The sequence below is a fragment of the Vitis riparia genome, chromosome 18 (assembly GCF_004353265.1).
Source record: "Vitis riparia cultivar Riparia Gloire de Montpellier isolate 1030 chromosome 18, EGFV_Vit.rip_1.0, whole genome shotgun sequence".
Lineage (NCBI taxonomy): Eukaryota > Viridiplantae > Streptophyta > Magnoliopsida > Vitales > Vitaceae > Vitis > Vitis riparia.
The window spans coordinates 8609998-8636491 of record NC_048448.1 but is presented as its reverse complement, the minus strand read 5'-3'; the positions used below and the strand labels follow the sequence as shown (position 1 = coordinate 8636491).

Below are 26494 nucleotides of genomic sequence, written 5' to 3'. Positions count from 1 at the left end.
AATTATATAATTTTATATTTTATTTATATGTCATATAATTTTATTATTTTAAGATTATTAATTAATTGATAAATAAAATATTTATTTATTATATTTATCAAATTATCTTTATTGAAGTAATATTAGATCTTTAAGTTCAAATATATAAAATTTTATTATTAAAGTATTTTTTTAATTTCAATAATAATTTAAAATTTAATATTTTTAATTAAATTTTAAAGTAAAAAAATAAAATAATTGAAGTCTCAGTTACCAACTAAGGCTTATTTAAAAATAAAGTCTTAGTTAAGAATCGAGGGTTCAACTTAAATTTTGAAAAAAAAAAAAAATTATGACATGACTCCTATGTGGTAATAAAAAAACTAATTTGAATATAAGTTTTATAAAGGGCTAATATTTCTTTACATGAAATGACTATTTTACCCCAAAACTCGTGTGACTCATCCTTGGAAGTATCGGCCAACGCACGTATCGCTCCACTCCATAATTTATAAGTCCACTCGTTATATTCTTAATAAAAAGTGGTACGAGATTTATAATTAAATATTTGGAACTCAATACTTTTGCAGATATTCTTTGTTACGCGGGTCCCATATTTTATTCAGATTAACGAAGTTCACATGAAACATCAACATGACATAATCCCAAACTAGCTAGTCTGTAATCGAAAGCTTTTACCATGGTGTCACCACTTGCGATACCACTATAGGACTCCTCACAGTATGTTTTCCATCATCTTCAACCCATGTAAGCGAGCCAAACGAGACCTTGCCATCCTTGTGACTCTTATACTTTATAGTCAGAGTGTAGTCCAGCTTTTCATACTTGTTCTGGAAGGCCAGCGTTGCCGGTGAGACCATGACTTTTGAGCCCTTCGGTGCTGTCACCATAGCCTTATAACTTGCTGTTCCATCTCCCACATTCGTCACAGTTCTCTGGAATTTCTGGACGAATGTCGTTGATTTGTTGCTGTATAGAGCGATAAAGGATGGGTAATTCAGGTCTGGAGATGAGTTGGAGCAAGTGTAAGTGTTTGATCTGGTGATGGTTAAGATTTGCTTGGTGGTGAAATTCATGGAGCAGAGGAGATTGACGTAGTCTTGTGGAGTTGCATCGTATATTAGACCTGGGTCAAGTGCTCTGTTCGGATCAATTTGGCCGGCTCCCATGGCGAGAGGAGAAGCAATTTCGAAACTTAATCCGTTATCCCGTATGTTATTAAAAGTATTATCGTATGAGTTTGCTGTGGTCACCATGGCGGACCGAATAGCAGCCACGCTCCATTCCGGGTGTGCTCCTTTCAGGAGTGCAGCCACGCCAGAAGCATGTGGACAGGCCATGGATGTTCCGGAAATCATGATGTAATCACTGGACAAAGACAAATTTCCAATTATTGCAGCCTCAGAATTTGGAATCCAAGCAGCTAAAACCAATGACCCTGGTGCCATCACGTCCGGCTTCAAGATGCGGGGATAGCTGCGGGAAGGACCTCTTGATGTGTAAAAAGCAACAGCTGGCGCAGGCTTTGTATCCAGGAGGGTCTGTTGGAACTTCATGGTGGCTGTAGGTTTATGAGCAGTTTTGGCATAATCAATCACAGCCTTTGCATACTTGGGGCTGATCACCACAACAGGCCAAGGTACACCACCTAACTCGAATAATTCGGGGTCGTCGGAAATAATTATAGCCGCTCCAACCTTTGACGCAGCAATGTGATGGAATTGTTCATAAATAAATCCTACCTTGTCGCATATAACGACGCCATAAGGTGCTCCAGACAACAGTGCTGATGAATTGCAAGCAGACAAAGTCTTGTTATAAACAAGAGGTAGATCTTGGACCAAAGCACTTGCAGGAAACATGGTCCATCCTGTGATGGTTAACCCATTACCAAGAGTCAAAGTGCCGGCGAATGAACGATCAATGGTACCCGCTGCGACGGTCAACACCCATGGGATTCCATTGTGTAACGTCCCAAGAGATGGGCCTTCATTCCCAGCTGAAGATGAAACTAGCACACCCTTCTCCATGGCAGCAAATGAAGCTATAGCTATAGGATCCTTATACAATGGCACTAGATCAAATCCCATGGAAATGGAAATCACATCAACACCATCCGCGACAGCTTGATCCATACCAGCAAGAACATCAGAAGCGTATCGGCCTTCATCCCAAAGGACCTTATACATGGCCACCCTGGCTCCGGGCGCAACTCCTCTTGCAGTTCCCTTGGCATACCCAAAGTAGGACGCGCCTTCCACGTAATTCCCAGCAGCTGTGGACGAAGTATGAGTCCCATGACCTTGTGTGTCCCTAGCTGAGTTCATCGTTAGGTTAACACTGGGATTTGCAGCTATCACACCCTTATTGAAGTATCTAGCTCCAATCAGCTTTCGGTTACACATGGAAGAGTTGAACTCTTGTCCTTCTTCACACGTCCCCTTCCACCTTGCTGGAATTTGGGTCATACCATCATCTTTGAAGCTAGCGCTCTCGGGCCAGACTCCGGTGTCGACAACGCCAACAATGACGTCTTTTCCGAAATCCGACGCCGGCCATAGACCCGAGATTTGGTTGAGTTTGAGAAACTCAAGGGTGTGGGTGGTGTCAAGTGTGACAGTGCTGTCACTGTACGCTGAGACAAACCCTGCGGTTGACTTACGTAACTTCTCCAGTTCATCTTTGGATAGAACTGCGCAAAAACCATGAAGTACATGGTCATAAGTGTAGATAAGCTTGGGCGTGGATTGAACGGCGTTGGATGTTGTGGAAGCAGCCGTCATGAGGGAATCGACGGTGGAGGCGTACCAGTGGTGATGGGTAGCAAAAGCCCTAGGCATGAGAGACTTGTCCATGTGGATGATATACGTGGACCTCTCTCCTGACGCTGATCTGAAATGGAGAGTAAACAAAATCCATGCAATGAATATCAAGTAGAGACGATGAACCACATTATCAAACCCCATGGTTCTTTCACTTGAATGGAGTCCATATGGGCGCTGATACCTCATTATATAATGATCACTAGTGTCGTCAAGTTATGAAAGACAATGACGAGAGCCTTAAAAAAAAGACAAATATCAAAAGAAATAAGAAAATTCTACCGCCAGGGCCTGTCCCAGATTGAATAATTGAGCTTGGCAGCGGAGCTAGTGGTCCTTTGGATTGCGAAGGCTGAATGAGTCTTCTTCCGCTTTGTCGAGGATATGGTCCAGCTCCCTGGAATTTTTTCACATATATTCAAATGACAGGTTTGTTCCTATTGTATTTTAACTTTTTTTATAACTTTGGATTTTATGGAAAAGAACAAAAATAGAACGTGCGGTTGTAATTAAAAGGAGGGTGAGAGTCGTGGATATATCAATAGGAATCATATTCATCATCAATCACGTTAAAAATCTCTTTTTTTTTTTCTTTTTTTTTTCATGTGTATGCATAATTTGGTTAACACTACTACCCAGTTTCAAGTAACTCCTACGATAAAATAATGCTATTTATATATATATATATATAAATCTGCATATTGTCTCTTCGGAACAAAATCTTCTGTCTGCTTCTTGAAACAATAATATCATCAACGATAGCACTTTAAAATAGCCATATCTCTATCCTAGTTAGAGAAGTTTGTTTGGATAACAGAAGGGAATATTCCTAATCCCTGCATACTCGTGTATAAGAACTGCAGCTTTTAATTCTTGTTGATTAAAGCTTAATGAAGTGGGGCTCGTTGGCAGCTAATGCCAGTTTATAGTCAAATGCAGTGAACTTGTTTGGAGGAGCTCGGCTACATTAAATATCCAGAGATGCCCTGTAATGAAACAATATTTTGACAAAACGTACAACAACCATATTAATTATAAATTGTCCAAAAGTATCAAGGCTACAACTGGAAACAGGCAGAATTGCAAACAAACTTTGTCTCTACCGAGTATGATTGCAGATAACTTTGTCTCTACCATAAATATATATACATACAATGAGTGGGCCTAGTATGCGGCTTGAGTCATGCATTGTCCTTTGTAATTCCAAACCTGGTTGACTATGTATCTCCGGATAGCTCAAATACGGATTGGTATATATTCATTCAATGAAAAACTGAGATTCCTCCGATATAAAAATGAATACGAAAAAAGGGTTTAAGAAATTCAACCAGGTGGTTTATCAGTTCCTTTGGAAAAGAAAATCTGGTGAGTGCAAAATGATTTAGAGATGAGAAGTTGTGAAATAAAGAAAAAATGGTGAGACGAGAAGAGGAGGCTGAAAGTGGCGTCAAAACCACCGAAAAAAAAAAAAAAACGATGACGTGAAGAATTAGAAAAAAAAATAAATAAATAGAAAAATAGATTGAAACAGCGAAGAATTAAAAAAAGGAAAAGAAAAAGTAAAATGGAGCGAAAAGGTACAAAAGAGTGGACTGAAAGAGAGAAAGGATGGGAAGAAAAAAAAAATAAATCACCTATAGTGGATTTCTAGGATTCCATTTGAGAGACCAAAAGTGTGAAATTCTAAGAGGATATTTTATTTTACGCGAGAAACTTCCATATGGAGTTGAATTTCAAATCGATTTTTGGATTTTGGTAGGATGGATTATACCTGGAATTTTCATATAATAATTTTTAATAGAAAATTTTGTGGATATTATCATCGGTCTATTTATTATGGTGATATTTTGCAAGTGATTTCATGTATACAATTATTGTTTTAATTTTTTTGAGTTTATATGAACTTTTAATTTGATTTTTTAAGCAATCACGTTGGAGAAAAATTCAGCAATTATCTAATAATGACATACCTCATGTCAATTAAAGAGAAATATTTGTATGAAGTACTAGAATTATTTGGATTTTGTTGAAAAGATGAAATTGAAATTTATTAATGATATGCTAGTATTGAAAATAATAAACATTATTTGTGAAAAATTTGGAGTGTTATTTTATGTTTAAAACATGTGTTTTATGTGCATTTGAGTTGGGATTGGACAATGATGGTATATTGCATTTACTCGCACACATGGTTATGTGCAAGGAAAAATAAACAAACCATTATGTGAAACTGATACGAGAATGAAAATACCATAAGGAATGGGAAAATGAAAAGAAAAAAAAAAAATGAAAGGACTTAAAAAGGGCAAATTAAGAAAGGGGTGAAATTCTTAATATGAAAAATACAAAAGTTTACCCTTAGAAAACTCTCAATGAAAAGTGTATTTGTGTCGAGCTCCAAAACCCGTTCCAAGGGTATGACAGTCATTTCACACCTCAAGTACAAAGGCTTAAAGTGGAAACGACTCAAACATCATATTGTAATTGGAAATTTACCAATTACTAAATTTCTGTTCAAAGTAGTAGAACAAAAATTCTAAAATCTCCAAATAACAATTTTTGAAACTAACACATCAAATCAAGTATTATTGTCCAAATAATTCTAAACTCAAATAATTCCAATGGAAAATAAATTTTAACATCTAACAATGCTCAAAATAAAGAGAGTTTTGACAAAAATCTTAACAAGCCAAATTCTCCTCGTAACTGTCACTCCTCACCCAAATTGAGGGTACCTGAAAATTATCAACAAAGGGGAATGAACTCAAAGCCCAATAAGGAATACTAATACAGTTTCATGGATTAAATAGTTTCAATCATGTTTACAAATAGAAGATTTAGTGTAGAATCATTTTAATAAGAACGTTTGAATACAAATATACTAATACATGCTAAGGTGTTTAACCAAACATTTTCCTATATATCAAAATCATTTCATATATATTTCAAATCAAATACATTTCAATTGTTTGAAATATATTTTTGTATCATTATTTTTGTATGGATCAAATAATGCCCAATTAAGTGAGACTTTACAAATAGGTGGCTAGCCTCAAATGTTCCTTTTAAGGTGGACGAAACCAAATACTACTAGTACTAGTAACCTCTAACTAAACCCCTGGAGGTTGGGGTTCAAATTAATTACATTTCTTATCATAAAAATGTAAAGGTCAACTATTATATCCTATTGACAAAGGTCAAATAAATTAGAGTCATATTTTTTATTTTATTTATTCCAACTTACAAAAGCATAAAATCCCCAAGTATTTCAATATAAACAAAATAAATATTATAACACATTTTCCATACAAAAATATATTTGATCCATGCTTAAAAGTAAAATTAACAATTACACATTTCAAACAACATATATATATATATATATATATATATATATATTTTCCTTTGCAAAATCTGTATAATTTCCTTTACCTCAAAAGAAATCCTCAAAAACTTTGAAGAAAAATAAATTCCGAAAAACCTCCTCTTCACCTAACAAAGTATAAGAGAAATAACTATTACTATTTATCTAAAATTATAAGTTTGACAATCCTAAAATTTTAGGTATTCAAATTAATGTTTTTAATTATGAATGATAATTTCATCTATTCCTATTTTAAAAAAATTAATAAACTTATAATTCATATAAAACTTAAATTTTATTTTCAATTTATTTATTGGGACACAACATAATTTAATTAAACTATAATATATATATATATATATATATATATATATATATATATATATATATATATATTAATCACCAAACACACTCCCCATGCATATTGATTCGTTCCCAATTGGTGTCTCAGCTGATTCATGTCCAACTGGTGCTCTTTGATTGAGAGAGTAATCAACAAAATTTATAACTTATATCACCATGCATTAGGATAACTTTAGCTAATATAACATAGTGACTCTAGGATCGTTCTCTGGGAAGGGTTTTCAACTCACAACTGATACCAATTCAAAGTTAACTTTGTGCTTTTTCATTTCAAGGTTAACTTAAGAAATAAAACATAAACTTTGGTGGAAGAGGTTTGGGTTTAAGTTAACCAAAAAGAAAGTAATGGAAATTACTTATGAAGAAAAACATTCCTTGGAGGTTTAGGTTCACAGGGGAGGTTCCTTATGCAAAAACAGAGCTCCGGTCACTTGGTTCATTTCCTCGCATTAGAGAATTAACAAATGTATCATTTAAATGGATTTCAGCTCTAATTCCCTCTCACTGATGCAACTTGCAATGGCTCGTGCCTCTCACCTAGCATTTGCCATTCAAGGTGATCTTTAACTTTGGACTTCCCTTCTCAAGCTCGCAAAAGATAACTAATGGATGTCTCCTTGGAGTCCAAAAGCTTACTAAGTATTGGCAATTCTAAAAAATCCTACCTCCAAGTCACTTCCCAAAAGCTCGCAAGAGATAAACAAGTGCATCTCCATGGACGAAGATCACATGTCTTACCAAGTGTTGGCTCAAGTGAATTGAAGGTATTTTAAGTTAACTAAAAACATAGAAATCATTAAAGGATCACACTTTCTATTCATTAATGGTTGAAACCACAAAGCTACTAATTTATGCACTTGGAACTTTTCCCGGCAACCTTAACTCCAAGGAACTAAAAGTCTAGCCACTCATTCTCTGAGGAAACTTCCTCAGAGCTTGTTTGGCTAGAAAGAAAACTAACGAGAAAACAAATATATGAAGGAAAAATAGAGCAAGCTCTCTAAAATATATTTCTTCCTTCCATTGATTACACAATAATAATCATCCATTCTAAAGAAAATTACAAACTATATATATGAGGTTATTCACCCTTTTTACTTACTTAAAGACTAAGGAATCCTATGATAGGTGGGTTACAAGGAGACTTTGGGGATTTAGACATCAAATATCTAAAGCAAAATATCTCAAGATGTCGATCGGAAATATCAGGAAGCTTCAGGAGAACACGGTGGCACTGTATACTAATAGAAAAACTCTCTGGGTAAGCGTTATCAGAAGGTCCGGATATGTATATCCAGAGAAGTTGAAGCGTCCTCCTCTCCCATCCGGCTGTGAGACATCCGAATGTAAAATGTCGGCGGACGGAATTCCGGATGCGAAATGTCGACGGACGGAACTCCGGATGTGAAATGTCGGCGAACGGAATTCCTCCCCGGATGGACTGAGCTATGCTGCGCAAGGAGGACCATCTGTGTGTGCAAGGTGTAGGGACTCCTCTCCCGGATGACACGGAGTGCGCAAGGCTATCCGGATCAACTCCATCCGGATTCCCCAAGAAGACACGCGGTGCGCTCCCCTATTCAGATTCCCTCAGGGAGAAGCACACGACACTCGTGAACATCACACCCGGACGATAGCATATCCTATCCGGATATGTTGTCCGGATCATTGATTTAATGTGAACAAGCCCTGCTACAGCCCATATTCCGCCGCCATCTTGTCCGAACATCTTTTACTCATTGCATTCCAGATTTGCTTATGGCAAAGGACTTCAAAGCTTCGGTTCTACATGTTTCTGAGCTTTCCATTGCTTTGCCATGGATTCCAAAGAACTCTCCTCAATCTCTGATTGATTTGGTGATAAAAAAACTATCAAAACACCAAAACTTAACACAATTTGATTAGAATTGATTGCAAGGGTCCTTAATATATTAATTGGGTTAAAAGGTGATAACTACTACTCAAAAGTGTTTAAAAGAGTTTATTACAAGTTATCAAATAGCACTTTTTGAGTAGTAATCACATATCTCCTTTATTCTTAATATTATTTTATTATTATTATTTTTTCTCATCCTACTCATTCTTTCTCATGCTCAACACCCAAGCCTTCATATTATATATATATATATATATATATATATAGTCTTCTCTAGCACACGCGTCATTTTTTCTTTTTTAGAGCTCACGCCCTTTTTTTTCTTTTTTTAAAATAATAATTTCCAATCCCTTAAATCACATATAAAATATATTTATTTAATCATTTAATTTATTATATTTCATTGTTTAGATCTATTCATCTAAAAAAATTTGGAATTTCTCTATTATCATGAATAGTATAACCTATATTCATAATTTCAATATTTTGATTTAAAAAATTTAAATAGATTAACCCTAACCCAAATCAAAATCTTCCAAAGAATCATTTTTTTTTTCAAAAACTTAAGATTTCCCAATTTCCAACAATAAATCAATCAATAATCCTAAATTTATAATATTTTTTTATATTAAAACGAATAAAAAAAAATAAAATAAACTAACTCTAATCTAAATTATTATTTTTTTCCAAGAAATCTAACGTGTTCTGAACTAACTAACGAATATAAAATATTAATTTTAAGGTTAGAATCTTACTTGGAAAAACCTGAACTTCAAACTCTGAACCTCTAACCCTTGAGCCCTACAATCTCCAATTTTCAAATTCTGGTTGATAAGGTTTTCTGAATGAAGAAGACAAGAGGAAAATCTAATTTATACATAGGATTTTAATTGTGAAAGGACTCTTTCACCTTTAATGAATTTAATTAATTACTTAATTACTTTATAAATTACTATTTTGACCCTAGATTAAATTTTAGGTGTTACAATTTGAGTACGAACGCATATCCTTCAGTAAAAACTCGAGAATAATAATACATTCATTGATTGTATGTAAACATTTGCATTATGTTTGCATCTAGATGAAGGATTTGTATAAATTATTTGATTGAATGACGTCAAATGTATGTTTGAATATGTTGTTAGAAAAAAATCATTTATTTATTTTGTGTAAGAAAAATACAAATATTTAATATGATATGTATGATTGATGAAGAAAAAAAAATGTGATAACTTAGATTGATTTAATTTTGTATGGTTGAGTTTTATTTAATATATATGATGTAAATAAAACATTATTATGTATACTACGATGTTATATTCACTTAGAATCGTTAACCCCTTTAGATGCAAAACATCCTATTGAGCAATATGAAAATGCTTATTCATTCATTTTTAAAACTTTTTAGTTGTAGATATCATTTTGGAAGAATTGAAGGAATATAAAGAATGTTCTAGAAAGTCCCAAAAAGTAAAGAACTTAACCATGATCATTCTTAGTTTAGATTAACTTATTTGGCATGCACTAATTTGAGTTATATAAATTATTGTAATCTAATCTATATTTTTAAATTTTGTAAAGGACTTTTGGGAGTATATTATCATAGAAATTATTGTAAAAAAATATATAAATGAGATAATCACTTAGGTGGTAAGATGATAAACTTATTATATTTGTGATTAGGTGATGATTGGTTTCAGGAAAAGAAAAAAAAAATCAGGATCTTCAAGTTGACTATTAGCTTAGATTAAGAATAATAGGTCAAACCTTTAACTAGGGGTCACGAGTCAGGTTCTTGAGTTACCTAAAATTCATAATGGGACATATTTTATACCATACTATATCCAACCAACCAAATATGACTCATATGGATTTAGATCCAACATCATTATGTCAATCCAATTCCAAATTTGGTTGAAAACAACTATACATATGACAATCATAAAATACTCATATGTAAATAACATTAAGATAAAAAATTATTCTTGAAAATATTTTTTAATTAATGTTTAGAATAAAAAAATGTTTTTTTTAATTGAAGGAATATATTTGAAATTTTATGATGGAAAATAGCTTTTTAAAAATCTATTTTGAAAATGAGCTGATTTTTTTGAACAAATTTTAGACGTTTATAATAATTTTTTTGTAGTGTTTTAATTAATAATTGAAAATAAAAAAAAACATTTAAATTTTTTTTATATTGTACATATATGTGAAATACTTTCAAAGAAAATAAGTTTAAAAAAAACTATTTTTCATATTTGAGTTTTTTGAAAATAATTTAGAATTGTTTTTAAGAACCATTCACTAAAACTATTTTTTGAAACTATTTCTAAAAGATTAGTTCCAAACAAGTTTCAAAGTTTCATCCATACATGGAGGAGAGATAGAGTTAGGGTTTTGAATTGATAGAGTTGAATAGGTTGAAAAAAAATGGAATTATCATCATCTCACATGTAAAATTTATTTATTTTAAAAAATGGACATACATAGATAACGAGTGAATGCGTTTAAAATTTCTCTTCTCATTTTATAAAATTAAGATTAATATTTGAAAACTAATAATTAAAAAGACCCATAATTTAACATATATTAGAATATCTCAAATCGTGAAAGTGTGTTCATCATTATTTTATATTATTAAGTTAGATAATTAAGAGGTGTTTGATAAAATTGAATATTTATTACTTAATGACTTAAATTAACTTTAAGTTAAATCATACTTTAATTATTAACTTAAAACTTATTATCCAATTTTTACTTTAAGTATTAATGTTATTTACTAAAATTAACTTAAAATTATTTTAAATTATTAAATTAATATATTTATCCTCATAATTTATAATTAGGATAGAATAAGTCAAATAACAATGTAAGTCATAGACTAGCAAAATAAATCAAAAAGGTAAATAGAACAAATGGGTATAAAAATATAAAATCAAGATATGAATTTAAGAATAAAACATACTTAATTTACTTGATAACTTAAATTAAGTTATTAAGTTATTAAGTTAATTTATCAAACAACCACTTATAAACAAATAATTTAAAAAGTGAAAAATTGAACATATTTTTAAACATACTAAAATATTAAAATTTATTCCAATAATAAAACACTTATAATAATTATTTATATGAAAATTTGGAATTGGTAACAAATAAGATTTATAATTATAAAGGTTGGAAACAGAGATTCATCAGGGCTGGGCCCAATCTTCTCTCCCCATTTCTAAGGCTAAAAGACAGTCGAGCCCAGGCCTCACCCTCGATTACCTTTGTGCCTTAAGTACATATATTTGTAATTTTATTGAGTTAATTTTAAAATTAAATTATAGCTTATAACTAGTAAATAAAACTTATTATTTATGAAAATTAAGTTTATAATTCGTAAATTATACTTTTTATGAAATATAATTTGTAATTATAATTTTATAAGTTTGAATAAGTTCTTAATTAAAATTTATAATTTGTATTATAAAAATATAAGATAACTTAAAATATTGATAAAAGATAAGTAAATACTAATAAAAAAATGTATTAAATATTTTTATTATGTTAATTGAAATATAATACAAATATGAGAATTCAATACAAATTAAAACTTTACAATAACATTAATTATTATGTCAAATCAGAAGTTTGAAGTTTTAAACTATAAAACTTTGATACTTTGTGGTACATCTCACATGAATTAAATAGATGTACCATATATATATATATATATATATTATTAAATTAAAATATTAAAATTACATTTAATTAAATAGATGTATCAACTAGGACAATGGATTACGTCATTGACTTGGGCTCACAAATTAGTTAGGGACTAAGATAAAAAAATATTTTGTCTTAGCACTTATTATATCTTTCTTAAACTCGCTTTAGGGTTTGATATTTTCATTAAGAAAAACCATAATTTATCCTATCATTCCAAAATCTCTCAATTTTATCAAATTCTAGATTGCTAAAACAACCTACATCCCCTTAGAGGTTAAGGTAAATCTCAAATTTAATAACATTAAATGAAAAATAAGAGATGAACTCATCCTTGAATCGGTAAAGCTATTAATTAGATTTTGTATTATTCTAATTTTCTATAAATTTGAATTAAAAAATAAAAAATAGTTTTAATATCTTGTAATTAAATGATTTAAAATTTTTAATCCCTAAGTATTAAGTATTAATGTATTATAACTTTAGTTGGCTCAAATGTCTAGGAAATGTTGGACTAGCGACAGTATTTATGTTCCAACCACTTGCTCAGCAGATGGATAGGGATTTGATGTCTAAAGTTTTTTACATTTTAATCCACTCATTTACTTCTTATCATAAAAAAAAACAATAAATTTCACCATTCACAATCAGGATGGAATGGAAATTTTTTTACTGACAATTAATGTTTACGAGTTCCATAATTTTTTAAATAATTTTCCTGATCATCATAATGATCCGACTAAACTAATATTTGCAGGGGAAAGACAACATTCAAAAATAAATTTAAAATTATTTCATTGGTAAGAGTTTAAAATATATATTCGAAAAATCTTAGTAAATTAAAAATTTTATTAAGAATATATTTTAATTTTATAAAAACGAGAGTAAGTAATTTTATTAATCAATTTTTAGATCCCGTTTGATAACGATTTTAAGAAGCATTTTTAATATTTCTAATATTTGAAAATTTTATCATTCAAATACTAAAAATATTAAAAATATATTTTACAATCACTCTCAAATATACTTTTATTTATTTTTAATAAAAGGTGAATTAGTTAGTACAAGAAAAAAAATAAAAAAGACATTTATATCTTTAACTTATCATGGGATTTAGAATTAAATATTTGGAACTCAATAGTTTTGCAGATTCTCTCTGTTAGACTGCAACGCGGGTCTGATATTTAATTCAGATTAATAAAGTTCACATGAAAAAGGAACATGTCTTAGGCTGTAATCGAAAGTTTTTACCATGGTGTCACCACTTGGGATACCACTATGGGGCTCCTCACAGTATGTTTTCCATCATCTTCAATCCATGTAAGCGAGCCAAACGACACCTTGCCATCCTTCTCACTCTTATACTCCATAGTCAGAGTGTAGCTCAGTTTTTCATACTTGTTCTCGAAGGCCAATGTCGCTGGTGAGACCATGACTTTGGAGCCCTTCGGTGCTGTCACAATAGCCTTATAACTTGATGATCCATCTCCCACATTCGTCACAGTTCTCTGGAATTTCTGGACGAATGCCGTTGATTTGTTGTTGTATAGAGCGATAAAGGATGGGTAATTCAGGTCTGGAGATGGGTTGGAGCAAGTGTAAGTGTTTGATCTGGTGATGGTTAAGATTTGCTTGGTGGTGAAATTCATGGAGCAGAGGAGATTGACGTAGTCTTGTGGAGTTGCATCGTATATTAGACCTGGGTCAAGTGCTCTGTTCGGATCAATTTGGCCGGCTCCCATGGCGAGAGGAGAAGCAATTTCGAAACTTAATCCGTTATCCCGTATGTTATTAAAAGTATTATCGTATGGGTTTGCTGTGGTCACCATGGCGGACCGAATAGCAGCCACGCTCCATTCCGGGTGTGCTCCTCTCAGCAGTGCAGCCACGCCAGAAGCATGTGGACAGGCCATGGATGTCCCGGAAATCATATTGTAATCACTGGACAACGACAAACTTCCAATTATTGCAGCCTCAGAATTTGGAATCCAAGCAGCCAAAACCAATGACCCTGGTGCCATCACGTCTGGCTTCAAGATACCAGAATAGCTGCGGGAAGGACCTCTCGATGTGTAAGAAGCAACAGCTGGCGCAGGCTTTGTATCCAGGAGGGTCTGTTGGAACTTCATGGTGGCTGTAGGTTTATGAGCAGTTTTGGCATAATCAATCACAGCTTTTGCATACGTGGGGCTGATCACCACAACTGGCCAAGGTACACCAACTAACTCGAATAATTCGAGGTCGTCGGAAATAATTATAGCCGCTCCAACCTTTGACGCAGCAATGTGATGGAATTGTTCATAAATAAATCCTACTTTGTCGCATATAACGACGCCATAAGGCGCTCCAGACAACAGTGCTGATGAATTGCAGGCAGACAAAGTCTTGTTATAAACAAGAGGTAGATCTTGGACCAAAGCACTTGCAGGAAACATGGTCCATCCTGTGATGGTTAACCCATTACCAAGAGTCAAAGTGCCGGCGAATGAACGATCAATGGTACCCGCTGCGACGGTCAACACCCATGGGATTCCATTGTGTAACGTCCCAAGAGATGGGCCTTCATTCCCAGCTGAAGATGAAACTAGCACACCCTTCTCCATGGCAGCAAATGAAGCTATAGCTATAGGATCCTTATACAATGGCACTAGATCAAATCCCATGGAAATGGAAATCACATCAACACCATCCGCGACAGCTTGATCCATACCAGCAAGAACATCAGAAGCGTATCGGCCTTCATCCCAAAGGACCTTATACATGGCCACCCTGGCTCCGGGCGCAACTCCTCTTGCAGTTCCCTTGGCATACCCAAAGTAGGACGCGCCTTCCACGTAATTCCCAGCAGCTGTGGACGAAGTATGAGTCCCATGACCTTGTGTGTCCCTAGTGTCAAAAGGTAGTCTTTATTTCTTCAGTTTCCTTGTGTGTTGAATACAATACTATATAGATACAGAGCAAAGAAACCTATTCTAGCATATACATATCTTGCGGCAAAAAATAAGGCCATCCCTTGAAGTATGGGATTTACATAATCAGGTTTCTATACTTATCCCATTAGACTTCTATACTTATCCCATTAGACAGCTCACGCCAACACTCCCCCTCAAGTTGGTGCATAGATATCTTTTATGCCCAACTTGTCAAGTGAGTTGTAGAAATTCCTTGCAGACACTGCTTTTGTGAGTACATCAGCCAACTGGTCTTCTGATTTGACAAATGGAAGCTGAATAATCTTTTCTTCAAGGTTTTGTTTGATGAAGTTCCGATCCACCTCAACGTGCTTAGTGCGATCATGTTGAACCGGATTGTGGGAGATAGCAATGGCCGCTGTGTTATCACAGAACAAGTTCATTTCGGAACTAGGAGCAACACCGATCTCAGCTAGCAGCTTTTTCAGCCAAATGAGCTCACATATTCCCTTGACCATCCCCCGAAATTCAGCTTCAGCACTAGATAGGGCAACTACTTTCTGTTTCTTGCTCCTCCATGTAACTAGGTTGCCTCCCACAAAAGTAAAGTACCCAGCAGTGGATTTCCTGTCTGTGATGTTCCCTGCCCAGTCCGCATCTGTGTAGCCAACAACCTTCAAATGACCATTCTTTGAGAACATAAGCCCTTTCCCCGGAGAGGACTTCAAATAACGAAGGATTCGCATTACAGCATCCATATGGTCTTCACTCGGCCGGTGCATGAATTGACTCACTACACTCACAGCATAAGCAATGTCTGGCCGAGTATGAGATAAATAGATGAGTTTACCCACTAACCGTTGATACCTCTGTTTGTCCGTTGGTACCTGGTCTACATATTCTCCAAGTTTATGATTTTGGACAATTGGAATATCAGCAGGCTTACACTCTAGTAATCCCACCTCTGCCAGCAAGTCTAGTATATATTTCCTTTGGGAAAGAAATATGCCTTGTCTTGACCTTGCCACTTCAATGCCCAAAAAATATTTAAGCCCCCCCAAGTTCTTCATCTCAAACTCAGTTGACAATTGATCTTGAAGCTTGGCTATTTCTTCTACATCATCCCCTGTAATTATCATGTCGTCTACATAGACTATGAGGGCTGTTATTTTTCCCAATCGATGTTTTAGGAAGAGAGTGTGGTCAGAGTTGCTTTGTTGAAATCCATACTTCCTCATTGCCGAACTCAACCTGCCAAACCATGCTCGAGGTGATTGCTTTAGTCCATACAATGCTCGTTGTAACCTACATGCGATCTTTGCATCTGATGTGGCAGTATAGCCTGGTGGAATATCCATGTAAATCTCCTCTTCAAGATCACCATGGAGGAAGGCATTTTTTACGTCAAGTTGGTGCAATGGCCAATCTAAGTTTGCTGCAAGAGATAACAGTACTCTAACAGTTTTTAGTTTTGCTACAGGTGAGAAAGTTTCCTGATAATCTATACCATGTTTCTGTGTATAACCCTTTGCTACTAACCTCGCCTTGTATCGATCAATCGACCCATCTGCTTTATATTTAATAGAGAAAATCCACTTGCACCCCACTGTCTTCCTCCCTTCCGGCAACACACTCAAAACCCATGTATTATTTTTCTGCAACGCCTCCAATTCTTCTTTTATAGCTTGAGCCCATTTCGGATCCGAGAAAGCTTCTTCAACCCTACTCGGAATCTGACATGAGGAGAGTGTATGTGCAAAAGCTCTGAGAGGTTCAGATAATCTTTGTGTAGACACATAATTGGCTATTGGATACTTGGATCGTCGTTCTTCTATGTCTGGGGAGTATCGATTTGGAGGCTTGCCTCGATTGTGTCTGAAAGGTAGAACATAACCCGCAGATGTATCTATAGCATTAGTTTGTAAAGGTGTGGTAGGAGAGCTTACCTCAGGAATATTCTCAGTAGGAGGGTTGTTGGGTACTAAAGAGTGAGGGAATACACCAGATTCTGCATTTTCCGCTGATTCAGGTACTGGTTCAGCTTCAGTTCTCAAAGGTTCAGGTACAGGATCTGGTTCAGCTTCAGTTCTCAAAGGCTCAGGTACATGATCATGTTCAACCATGTCGTTGTCATCATTCGGATGTGTTGGATTGTCACCAACGTCTAACACTTCAACATCAGACCAATTCCGTTCTTCACCATAGATCTCCCCCTGAAGAGGGGAATTGGATATCGGTGTAAAAAAAAATTCAGATTCAAGAAAGGTGACATCCATGGTAATGTAGGTTCTTTTAGCAATGGGATCGTAGCATCTGTATCCCTTTTTGTGTACTCCATACCCCAAGAATAAACACCGGACAGCACATGGGTCCAACTTAGTGCGTTGATTTTTATGGAGGTGGACAAAAGCAACACAACCAAAAATTCGGGGAGGAATCATCAAAACAGTCGGTAAGGAGACATGATAAGAAAGCACCTTTAGTGGAGTCTGAAATTGTAAGACTTTGGTGGGCATGCGGTTCAGTAGATACACGGCTGTGGTAACAGCATCACTCCAGTATCTATTCGGCACATGTGCATTGATCAATAGAGCACGGGCAGTTTCTAAGATATGCCTATTTTTCCTTTCAGCAATACCATTCTGTTGTGGGGTTTGTGAACATGAGGTTTCATGGAGAATACCATGGTTGTTGAAGTATGTCTGGAATTGTTGATTAACATATTCCCCTCCATTGTCAGAACGAAGTATCTTAATTCTTGCAGAGAATTGTGTCTGAACCATGGCATGAAATGATTGAAAAATAGAAAATACTTCATCTTTGTGTTTTAGGAGGTAAAGCCATGTCATTCGTGTGCAGTCATCAACAAATATTACAAACCAACGATGACCAGAAGACGTAGTTACTAGTGAAGGTCCCCAAACATCGGAATGTATTAAATCAAAAGGAATCATACTTTTATTCATGCTCATGGGATAAGAAGCCCTATGACTTTTGGCTAAGATACAAGTATCACATTTAAAATCTAAATGTGTTACATTTGAAAATAACCCAGGTAATAAGTGCTTCAAATACCCAAATGATGGATGCCCAAGTCGATGATGCCATAACCAAATCTGCCTCTCCTTGTTACCAACCTTGTGACGCATGTGATTTGCTCTTCCCGAACTGAAGGCATCCACGTAGTATAACCCCCCCCCCCCTCTTAGTACCACGCCCAATTATCTCCTTGGTGAGAATATCCTGAAGAAGGCAAAAAGTAGAATACATCAATACCACACAATTAAGATCTAAAGTAACTTGGCTTACAGACATCAGTTTATTTGAAAGAGAGGGTACAAGTAATGTATTAGATAATGAAAGGGAAGGAGATAAAGTCACTGTTCCAGCCCCTGTAACTGGATAGGTGACCCCATTAGCATTTGCAACACAGCTCCGTCTCGGCTGAGTTGTATTAGAGAAATCCTTTGAATCAAATGTCATATGGTCTGTTGCCCCAGAGTCGAGAATCCAGTCCTCATCATCCTTGTGAGTAAAGATATGAAATGCCTTACTCGAAGTACCTGAATCATGTGAAGATTCGGCTTGAGGAATGAGGGATAACGAAGCATCACAGGTAACCACAGCAGCTCTCCCAGTGTGGTTATCATTAGCAATGATTTCCCGTTTTTTCCGTGCTTGAAGGTCATTCCACCAATCTGGATATCCATGCAGTTTGAAGCAGGTGTCACGGGTGTGTTTAGAGTTGCCGCAATGGGTACACTTCATGGCGTCAGATGGTGGTTTAGTTTTGAATGAGGAGTTGGATTTCCCGCTGCTTAGGGAAAGAGCTCCAGGTTTCGGTGGCATCTGGTGATGGCTGCCTTTGATCCCTTTGGATGCCATAACTGCTCCTGGAGGAGTATCTGCACCCGAGATCATCACGGTCTGCCTGTTCTCTTCCCTACGGACAAATGCATAGGCCTGTTCCACCGTAGGGAATGGTTTGATTTGTAGAACATCACTCCGAGTTTTATCCAATCTGTCATCTAGTCCATCAAGGAAAGTATAAACTCGATCTTCCTGTAGAATGGAATTGTATTTCTGTATGTCAATAGCACACTCCATCGGGTTAGGACGACGAAAATCGATTTCTCGCCACAGCCCTTGAAGGTCATTGTAGTATTTTTCAATGGATCCACCCGCCTGCTTCATACGAGTAACCCGACGTCGGAGATCATAGACTTGAGACGTGTCTGTCCCATCAAAATAGGTTATAGCAGCAGAATCCCAAATCTGTTTTGCAGTTGGGAATCGGATAAAATTGGCAATCAAGGAAGGGTCCATCGAATTGATCAACCATCCCTTGACAATGGCGTTTTCGGTGCGCCATCCCCTGAATGAAGGATCGGTTTCTGGAGGCTGAGGAGAATCTCCATTGATATATCCCAGCTTGTCCTTGCCAGAGATATACATCTCGACAACCTGGGACCATAAGGCATAGTTGGATCCTTCCAACTTGATACCGATCGGAGTAGTTGACGAATCAGCAAGCAGAGGTTGAGGGGAGGTCTGGGCTCTAGTCAGGACCTCGGTCATTCTTGTAGTTAGATCGCTAAGGATGGAATCGGTCTGGGGAATGAGAGGTTGTGTTATATCTCTAGATTCCGCCATGGAGTCTGTCGGTTCTGGTTTGACAAGATTTGCTGTATATTAACGGATAACCGGTTGGAGCACTGTGAGGTAGCCTTCTGAACTAGGAATCAGAGGGAAGCAACGCTGGAATCTGACCAGGAAGATGAAGTTGAAGATGATACCAGGTGGGTCTTCCGGAGTTTTTTTCTGGTCACAATGGCTGAGCAGAGGTCCTAGGGACGTGCTCTGATACCATGTCAAAAGGTAGTCTTTATTTCTTCAGTTTCCTTGTGTGTTGAATACAATACTATATAGATACAGAGCAAAGAAACCTATTCTAGCATATACATATCTTGCGGCAAAAAATAAGGCCATCCCTTGAAGTATGGGATTTACATAATCAGGTTTCTATACTTATCCCATTAGACTTCTATACTTATCCCATTAGACAGCTCACGCCAACACCTAGCTGAGTTCATCGTTAGGTTAACACTGGGATTTGCAGCTATCACACCCTTATTGAAGTATCTAGCTCCAATCAGCTTTCGGTTACACATGGAAGAGTTGAACTCTTGTCCTTCTTCACACGTCCCCTTCCACCTTGCTGGAATTTGGGTCATACCATCATCTTTGAAGCTAGCGCTCTCGGGCCAGACTCCGGTGTCGACAACGCCAACAATGACGTCTTTTCCGAAATCCGACGCCGGCCATAGACCCGAGATTTGGTTGAGTTTGAGAAACTCAAGAGTGTGGGTGGTGTCAAGTGTGACAGTCCTGTCACTGTACGCTGCGACAAACCCTGCGGTTGACTTACGTAACTTCTCCAGTTCACCTTTGGATAGAACTGCGCTAAAACCATGAAGTACATGATCATAAGTGTAGATAAGCTTGGGCGTGGATTGAACGGCGTTGGATGTTGTGGAAGCAGCCGTCATGAGGGAATCGACGGTTGAGGCGTACCAGTGGCGATGGGTAGCAAAAGCCTTAGGCATGAGAGACTTGTCCATGTGGATGATATACGTGGACCTCTCTCCTGACGCTGATCTGAAATGGAGAGTAAACAAAATCCATGCAAGGAATATCAAGTAGAGACGATGAACCACATTATCAAACCCCATGGTTCTTTCACTTGAATGGAGTCCATATGGGCACTGATACCTCATTATATAATGATCACTAGTGTCGTCAAGCTATGAAAGACAATGACGGGAGCCTTAAAATAAGACAAATATAAAAAGAAATAAGAAAAATTTACCTCCAGGGCCGGTCGCAGTTTTAATAATTGAGCTTGGCAGCGGGCCAGTGGTCCCTTTTTGATTGCCAAGGCTGAATTAGTCTCGTTTCATCTTAACCCTTGAAAATTTGTTTATATATATTTAAATTACTAGTTTGTGTTTATTATATTTTAAGTTTGAATTTCATTTAAAAAAAAAAAAAAAATTAGAGTACATGGTTGTAAAAATCTGCATATTGCCATTTTTGGACTAAAATCTTCATGTTGATATTTGAAACAAAATCATCATCAACCATATAGACTCCTTCAAAATAGCAATATCTCTTTCCTAATTAGAGAAGTTTGTTTGGATAAAAGATGGCAATGTTCCGTATCCCTCATAATCGTATATAAGAACTGCAGCTTTTAATTCTGATTGATTAAAGATTTATTTTGAGTATGTATTGTGAATTGTTTCTCTTTTATATATATTTGAGCACTTTGTATGAGTAGGAAGCAAAAGAAGTTACACATTAATGGAGAGAACATTTTTGCAAATAATGTGAACACAATTTGAATACAATTAGTGCAACGCAAGTTCTAATGAAGTGGGCCTCGTTCGCAGCTAATGCCAGTTTATAGTCAAATGCACTTCTTGATATCTTTTAGCTGAACTTGTTTGGAGGAGCTCGGCTACATTAAATATCCGGAGATACCCTGTAAATTCTCGCAAGGCTACAATTGGATTTTGGTGAGTAGCACAGTCTGGATATGCTGAATATCATGGCAGATAACTTTGTCTCTACCATGAATATATATATATATATACACACACAATGAGTGGGCCTCATATACAGCTTGAATCATGCATTGTCCTGCTAATTCCCAGCTTGGTTTACTAGGTATCTCCAGATAGCTCAAATACGGATAGGTATATATTCATTCAATGAAAAACCTAAGATTCCTCCGATATAAAAATGAGTATGAAAAAAGGGTTTAAGAAATTCAACCAGGTGGTTTATGAGTTCCTTTGAAAAAGGAAATCTGATGTTTCCATACTGATATAGTGACATATAGAATGCGTTGGGCCAACAAGATGATCCATTCAATTGAAGCACAAGAGACGAGGTAGCCCTGCCTCAAAAAATTAAACTTACTTTGTTGAAGGAAAGAAGCCTGGACAACCCAGAATTGGTTTTAAGAACACACATGATCGACAGGCTGGAGCAGATAAAATGAAACTTATGTAAGCCAAAGATCATTTTCAGAAATGAGTGGATTCAGACTAGTTTTTATTTTTATTCTTTTCTCTTGTGTTGTGTTGTAATGTGAAACAAATCAACTGCATACTGTCCTCATCTTTTGCATTAGCACTCTACGGTTTTAACAAAGAATCACTATCACATTATCTATGATATCGTCATAGACTACTTGAATGGAAGCATTAGTACTACCATTTCAGCACCTACAGCACATGGCCAGCTATATACGTTTCTTGTTGGTCACCTATTTCTAACATTTCCTTCTTCTTTCATGCATCCGCTTCAAACTTTTCCGTTTGCTGTCAACGTTTTTTTTTCAATTATAATAGAAATAGATTCCTTTCATGGTATATATCACCCACAATTTTCACTAAATTAATTTCATCAGTCCCATTACCCATCTCGAAACATCCTGGAGATCGCCTGCAAGGTTTCCCTTTGGCACTCTTACTCTTTACCATTCTAACAAATTGCCATGGTAGTGTCACTAGCTGCTGTTTGGAACTTATTCATCCGAAATTTGAGTATATGCGTTTATGCCATCATTTAGAAAACTATGTGAGAATGTCAAAATAATGGTAATTTTGTTGTCCACAGTTTCTAGTAAAGAAATATTCCAATGGAAAGCATTTAAGGGTATTTTGCCTTCCTCCAATTCATGAATGCATCTCCTGTGTCCTAACGTTAAATGCTACAAAATTCATTTTGAAACCTGCTCTCCAATCTCATTCGGAGTCTGAGATATATATAAGCATCCATGTCCCATTATGATGATCAGCCATGCATGTACCGAGTACTTAATGATCAGATAGTGATTGAGTACTCACCAGCATATATAATTTTTTAATATCATTCCATATTATTATATTCAATAAATTATTTCAAATTAAATTTCATGGACCATAAAAAAGGGATTATCAATTCATCAATACTATTGTGACATAACAAAGCTAATAGTAATTGATATTATAAGTGATATGTACTTTTCAACAGAATAGACCATCATCTGCTCACCGAGGAGCAAGAGTAAGCAAGGAAAGCCGGCCCTTATCCTCCAATGCAACAGGCTATCACTTAGGATTCTTAACACAAACAACCAAAAAGTATCCAAACATAGCATAAGAAAGACCGGTGGTAGCAATATTACAAACGGATAATGATCAAGTCTTCTAAGGAAAAAAATCGCCGAGAAAAAGACATATACTTGAACTTATCGTGCTGATATTGACCAGGTTGAACATGCATGCTATAAAACCATAGTTTCATTTTAAGTTATGATAAACCCTCTGCTCATCAACATCTTCCTGGCAGCACATTTCTCTATGTGGGGTTCCTCAGTCGTTACGAAAGATACGTTGTACCTTAAATTTCTCTCGCGGAAAGTATTGCAAAGCACTTGTTTTTCATCATCTTCCCAGCATAACTCATCCACAATGAGCAGGGTGCGGAGTTCCCGCAGTCTCTTTTCACATCATGCAGTACTGTCTTGGCTACTGCTCGTACTACTAGGGATCAACAATGCGATGTCAGAACTTGAAGAACGCCAGACATACATCATTCATATGGACCATTCCTACAAGCCTGATTCCTTCTCAACTCATGAATCATGGCACCTTTCTACTCTAAAATCAGTGTCAACATCTCCAGTCAACCACAAAGAAATGTTGCTCTACTCCTATAGTCATGTGATGCAAGGTTTCAGTGCCAGACTCACACCTTCTGAACTATCGCAATTGGAGAAGTCTCCAGCTCATCGTGCCACATATCGGGAGACGTTTGGCAAGCTCTTCACCACCCACACCACTAAGTTCCTTGGGCTAAAACCCAACTCTGGCATATGGCCTGCAGCATCATATGGTGACGGTGTGATCATTGGAATAATTGACACTGGAATTTGGCCAGAAAGCAGGAGCTTTAGCGACAAAGGGATGTCACCAGTGCCGGAGAGATGGAAGGGCCAGTGTGAGTCTGGAACGGCATTTTCCCAATCTTGTTGCAACAGGAAGCTCGTTGGTGCTCGATCTTTTAGCAAAGGCCTCATAGCAGCAGGCCGAAATATCTCCACGGAGCTTGACTTTGACTCAGCACGAGACAATGTTGGTCATGGCACCCACACCTCATCCACGGCTGCAGGTAACTACGTACTTGGTGCAAGTCATTTTGGATATGCTGGGGGTAACGCCAGAGGGGTGGCACCACGAGCGCATCTTGCCATGTACAAGGTCCTCTGGGCAACAGATACATATGAGAGTGCAGCTACTGATGTGCTTGCTGGCATGGACCAAGCAATAGTTGATGGGGTTGATATCATGTCATTGTCTCTTGGCTTTGACCAAACACCTTATTTCAGCGATGTCATCGCCATTGCTTCTCTTTCCGCAATTGAGCAAGGAATTTTAGTTGTCTGTGCTACTGGGAATGATGGTGTGACAAGTAGTACACACAACGGAGCACCTTGGATCATGACAGTAGGAGCTGGCACCATTGATCGGAGCTTCGTGGCAACAATGACTCTTGGAAATGGCTTAGTAGTGGAAGGGACATCATACTTCCCACAGAGCATTTACATTACTAATGCACCTCTGTACTACGGAAGAGGGGATGCAAACAAAGAGACATGCAAGCTTTCAGCTTTGGATTCAAATGAGGTAGCTGGAAAGGTAGTCCTCTGTGACAGTACAGAGACTGATGTTTATACACAGATACAGGAGGTTGAAAGTGCAGGTGCATATGCGGGCATCTTCATTACCGATAATCTGTTGTTAGATCCAGATGAGTACTCCATTCCTAGCCTGGTTCTGCCAACTAATTCTGGGACTTCAGTCCTGGAGTACGTAACAGGAATGAGTAATGCAACAGTGAAGGCCCTAAGGTTCGTGTCAACGAAGTTGGGTACAAAGCCAGCACCTCAAGTGGCTTATTTCTCTTCTAGAGGACCCGACCCAATTAGTCCGGGTGTTCTGAAACCAGATATTCTTGCTCCTGGAGTGGATGTATTGGCAGCAGTTGCACCCAACGTGCCATTCATGCAAATTGGTGACTATGATTTGGTGACAGATTATGCACTATTCTCCGGCACATCAATGGCAGCACCTCATGTTGCTGGAGTTGCAGCATTGTTGAAGGCTGTCCACGGTGATTGGAGCCCAGCAGCCATCCGATCAGCCATCATGACTACCGCAAATACCATAGACAATATTGGCTCTGCTTTTAGAGACCAATGGACAGGACTTCCCGCTTCTCCTCTAGATTTTGGCGCTGGCCATATCAATCCCAACAAAGCCATGGATCCTGGACTCATCTTCGACATGGATTTGCAAGATTATGTTGAGTTCTTATGCGGCCTTGGCTACACTAGGAAGCAGATGAGTGCCATCCTCAGACGCAACCAATGGAACTGCAGTGGGAAACCTAATGACCTCAATTATCCTTCATTTGTGGCCATATTTACTAAAGGAGCAGAGTCTCCAAAAGTAAGGAACTTCAGCAGGGTACTGACAAACGTGGGGAATGATACAGCAACTTACCAGGCAGTTGTAGAGGTTCCTACTGGAATGAGAATCAAAACAGAGCCCAGTATTCTCACATTCACTAGCAAATACCAGAAGCAAGGTTTCGTCGTGACCGTAGAGATTGATGCAGATGCTCCCAGTGTCACCTATGGTTATCTGAAATGGATTGATCAACACAAGCACACTGTATCAAGCCCCATAGTGGCCGTCTATAATAAGTGAACACGAGCACACCATCCATGTTCGTTCTCGCACTGTTATAATAAGTGAACAGATATATCTGCTTATGCTAATGTCTATCAGTCCAGGATTCAAGGAAAATGGCAAAGTTTGAGGATGAGAATATAAGATATATGAAAAACATGCGCATATGCGGATCATTTACTAGAATAAAGACTAAACTAAATTTGAATTTCATAATCCCCCTATCATCATTTAACATAAATTTCATTATTCTCAATAAAAACCACTAGAAGCCAAATCACGGCAAAAGCAGAGACATATAAAATCCAGAGAAACTGTTCATGGAGGGTTGTATTCAAGAACTTAATTAATTGGGAAAAGAAACCAGTGAACTTGGGTTTTATTAAAATTTAATTAACAGATTAACCCGATTGACTGGTCCAGATTATCTCAAAATTTGTTCATATAATTTTCTCAAGGCATTAACATATCGGCAGGAGACAATAATGCTAAAGGAATCCACATTCAGCTCAAGTACTTGTTTTTCCCCAGAACATAGTGATATTATGCAAAACGAATCCAACAGTTCTATGAGCATGTTTTAGTGAATTTCTCCGTCGCTGGATGCAGAGACAGTGGTCAATCACACAAAGAAGTCG

The 26494-nt window shown here is 36.6% G+C and overlaps 3 protein-coding genes across 3 annotated transcripts; 1 reads left to right on the top strand and 2 right to left on the bottom strand.

Moving 5' to 3' along the window:
- Positions 1–532: 532 nt before the first annotated feature.
- On the bottom strand, positions 533–20819 carry LOC117907234. Its single transcript, XM_034820704.1, has 3 exons — positions 20131–20819; positions 13412–15025; positions 533–2967 (listed from the first exon to the last, which is right to left on the bottom strand). Exons 1-3 carry the CDS (start codon positions 20781–20783, stop codon positions 675–677), a joined length of 4560 nt encoding a protein of 1519 aa, XP_034676595.1. The 5' UTR covers positions 20784–20819; the 3' UTR covers positions 533–674.
- Positions 18247–19753, bottom strand: LOC117907233. The gene is made up of 2 exons (XM_034820703.1): positions 18615–19753; positions 18247–18294 (listed from the first exon to the last, which is right to left on the bottom strand). Exons 1-2 carry the CDS (start codon positions 19702–19704, stop codon positions 18257–18259), a joined length of 1128 nt encoding a protein of 375 aa, XP_034676594.1. The 5' UTR covers positions 19705–19753; the 3' UTR covers positions 18247–18256.
- A 2754-nt stretch (positions 20820–23573) lies between the features above and the next one.
- LOC117907506 (subtilisin-like protease SBT3) lies at positions 23574–25874 on the top strand. The gene has a single exon (XM_034821053.1). The coding sequence runs from the start codon at positions 23574–23576 to the stop codon at positions 25872–25874; it is 2301 nt and encodes a 766-aa protein (XP_034676944.1).
- Positions 25875–26494: the final 620 nt, after the last annotated feature.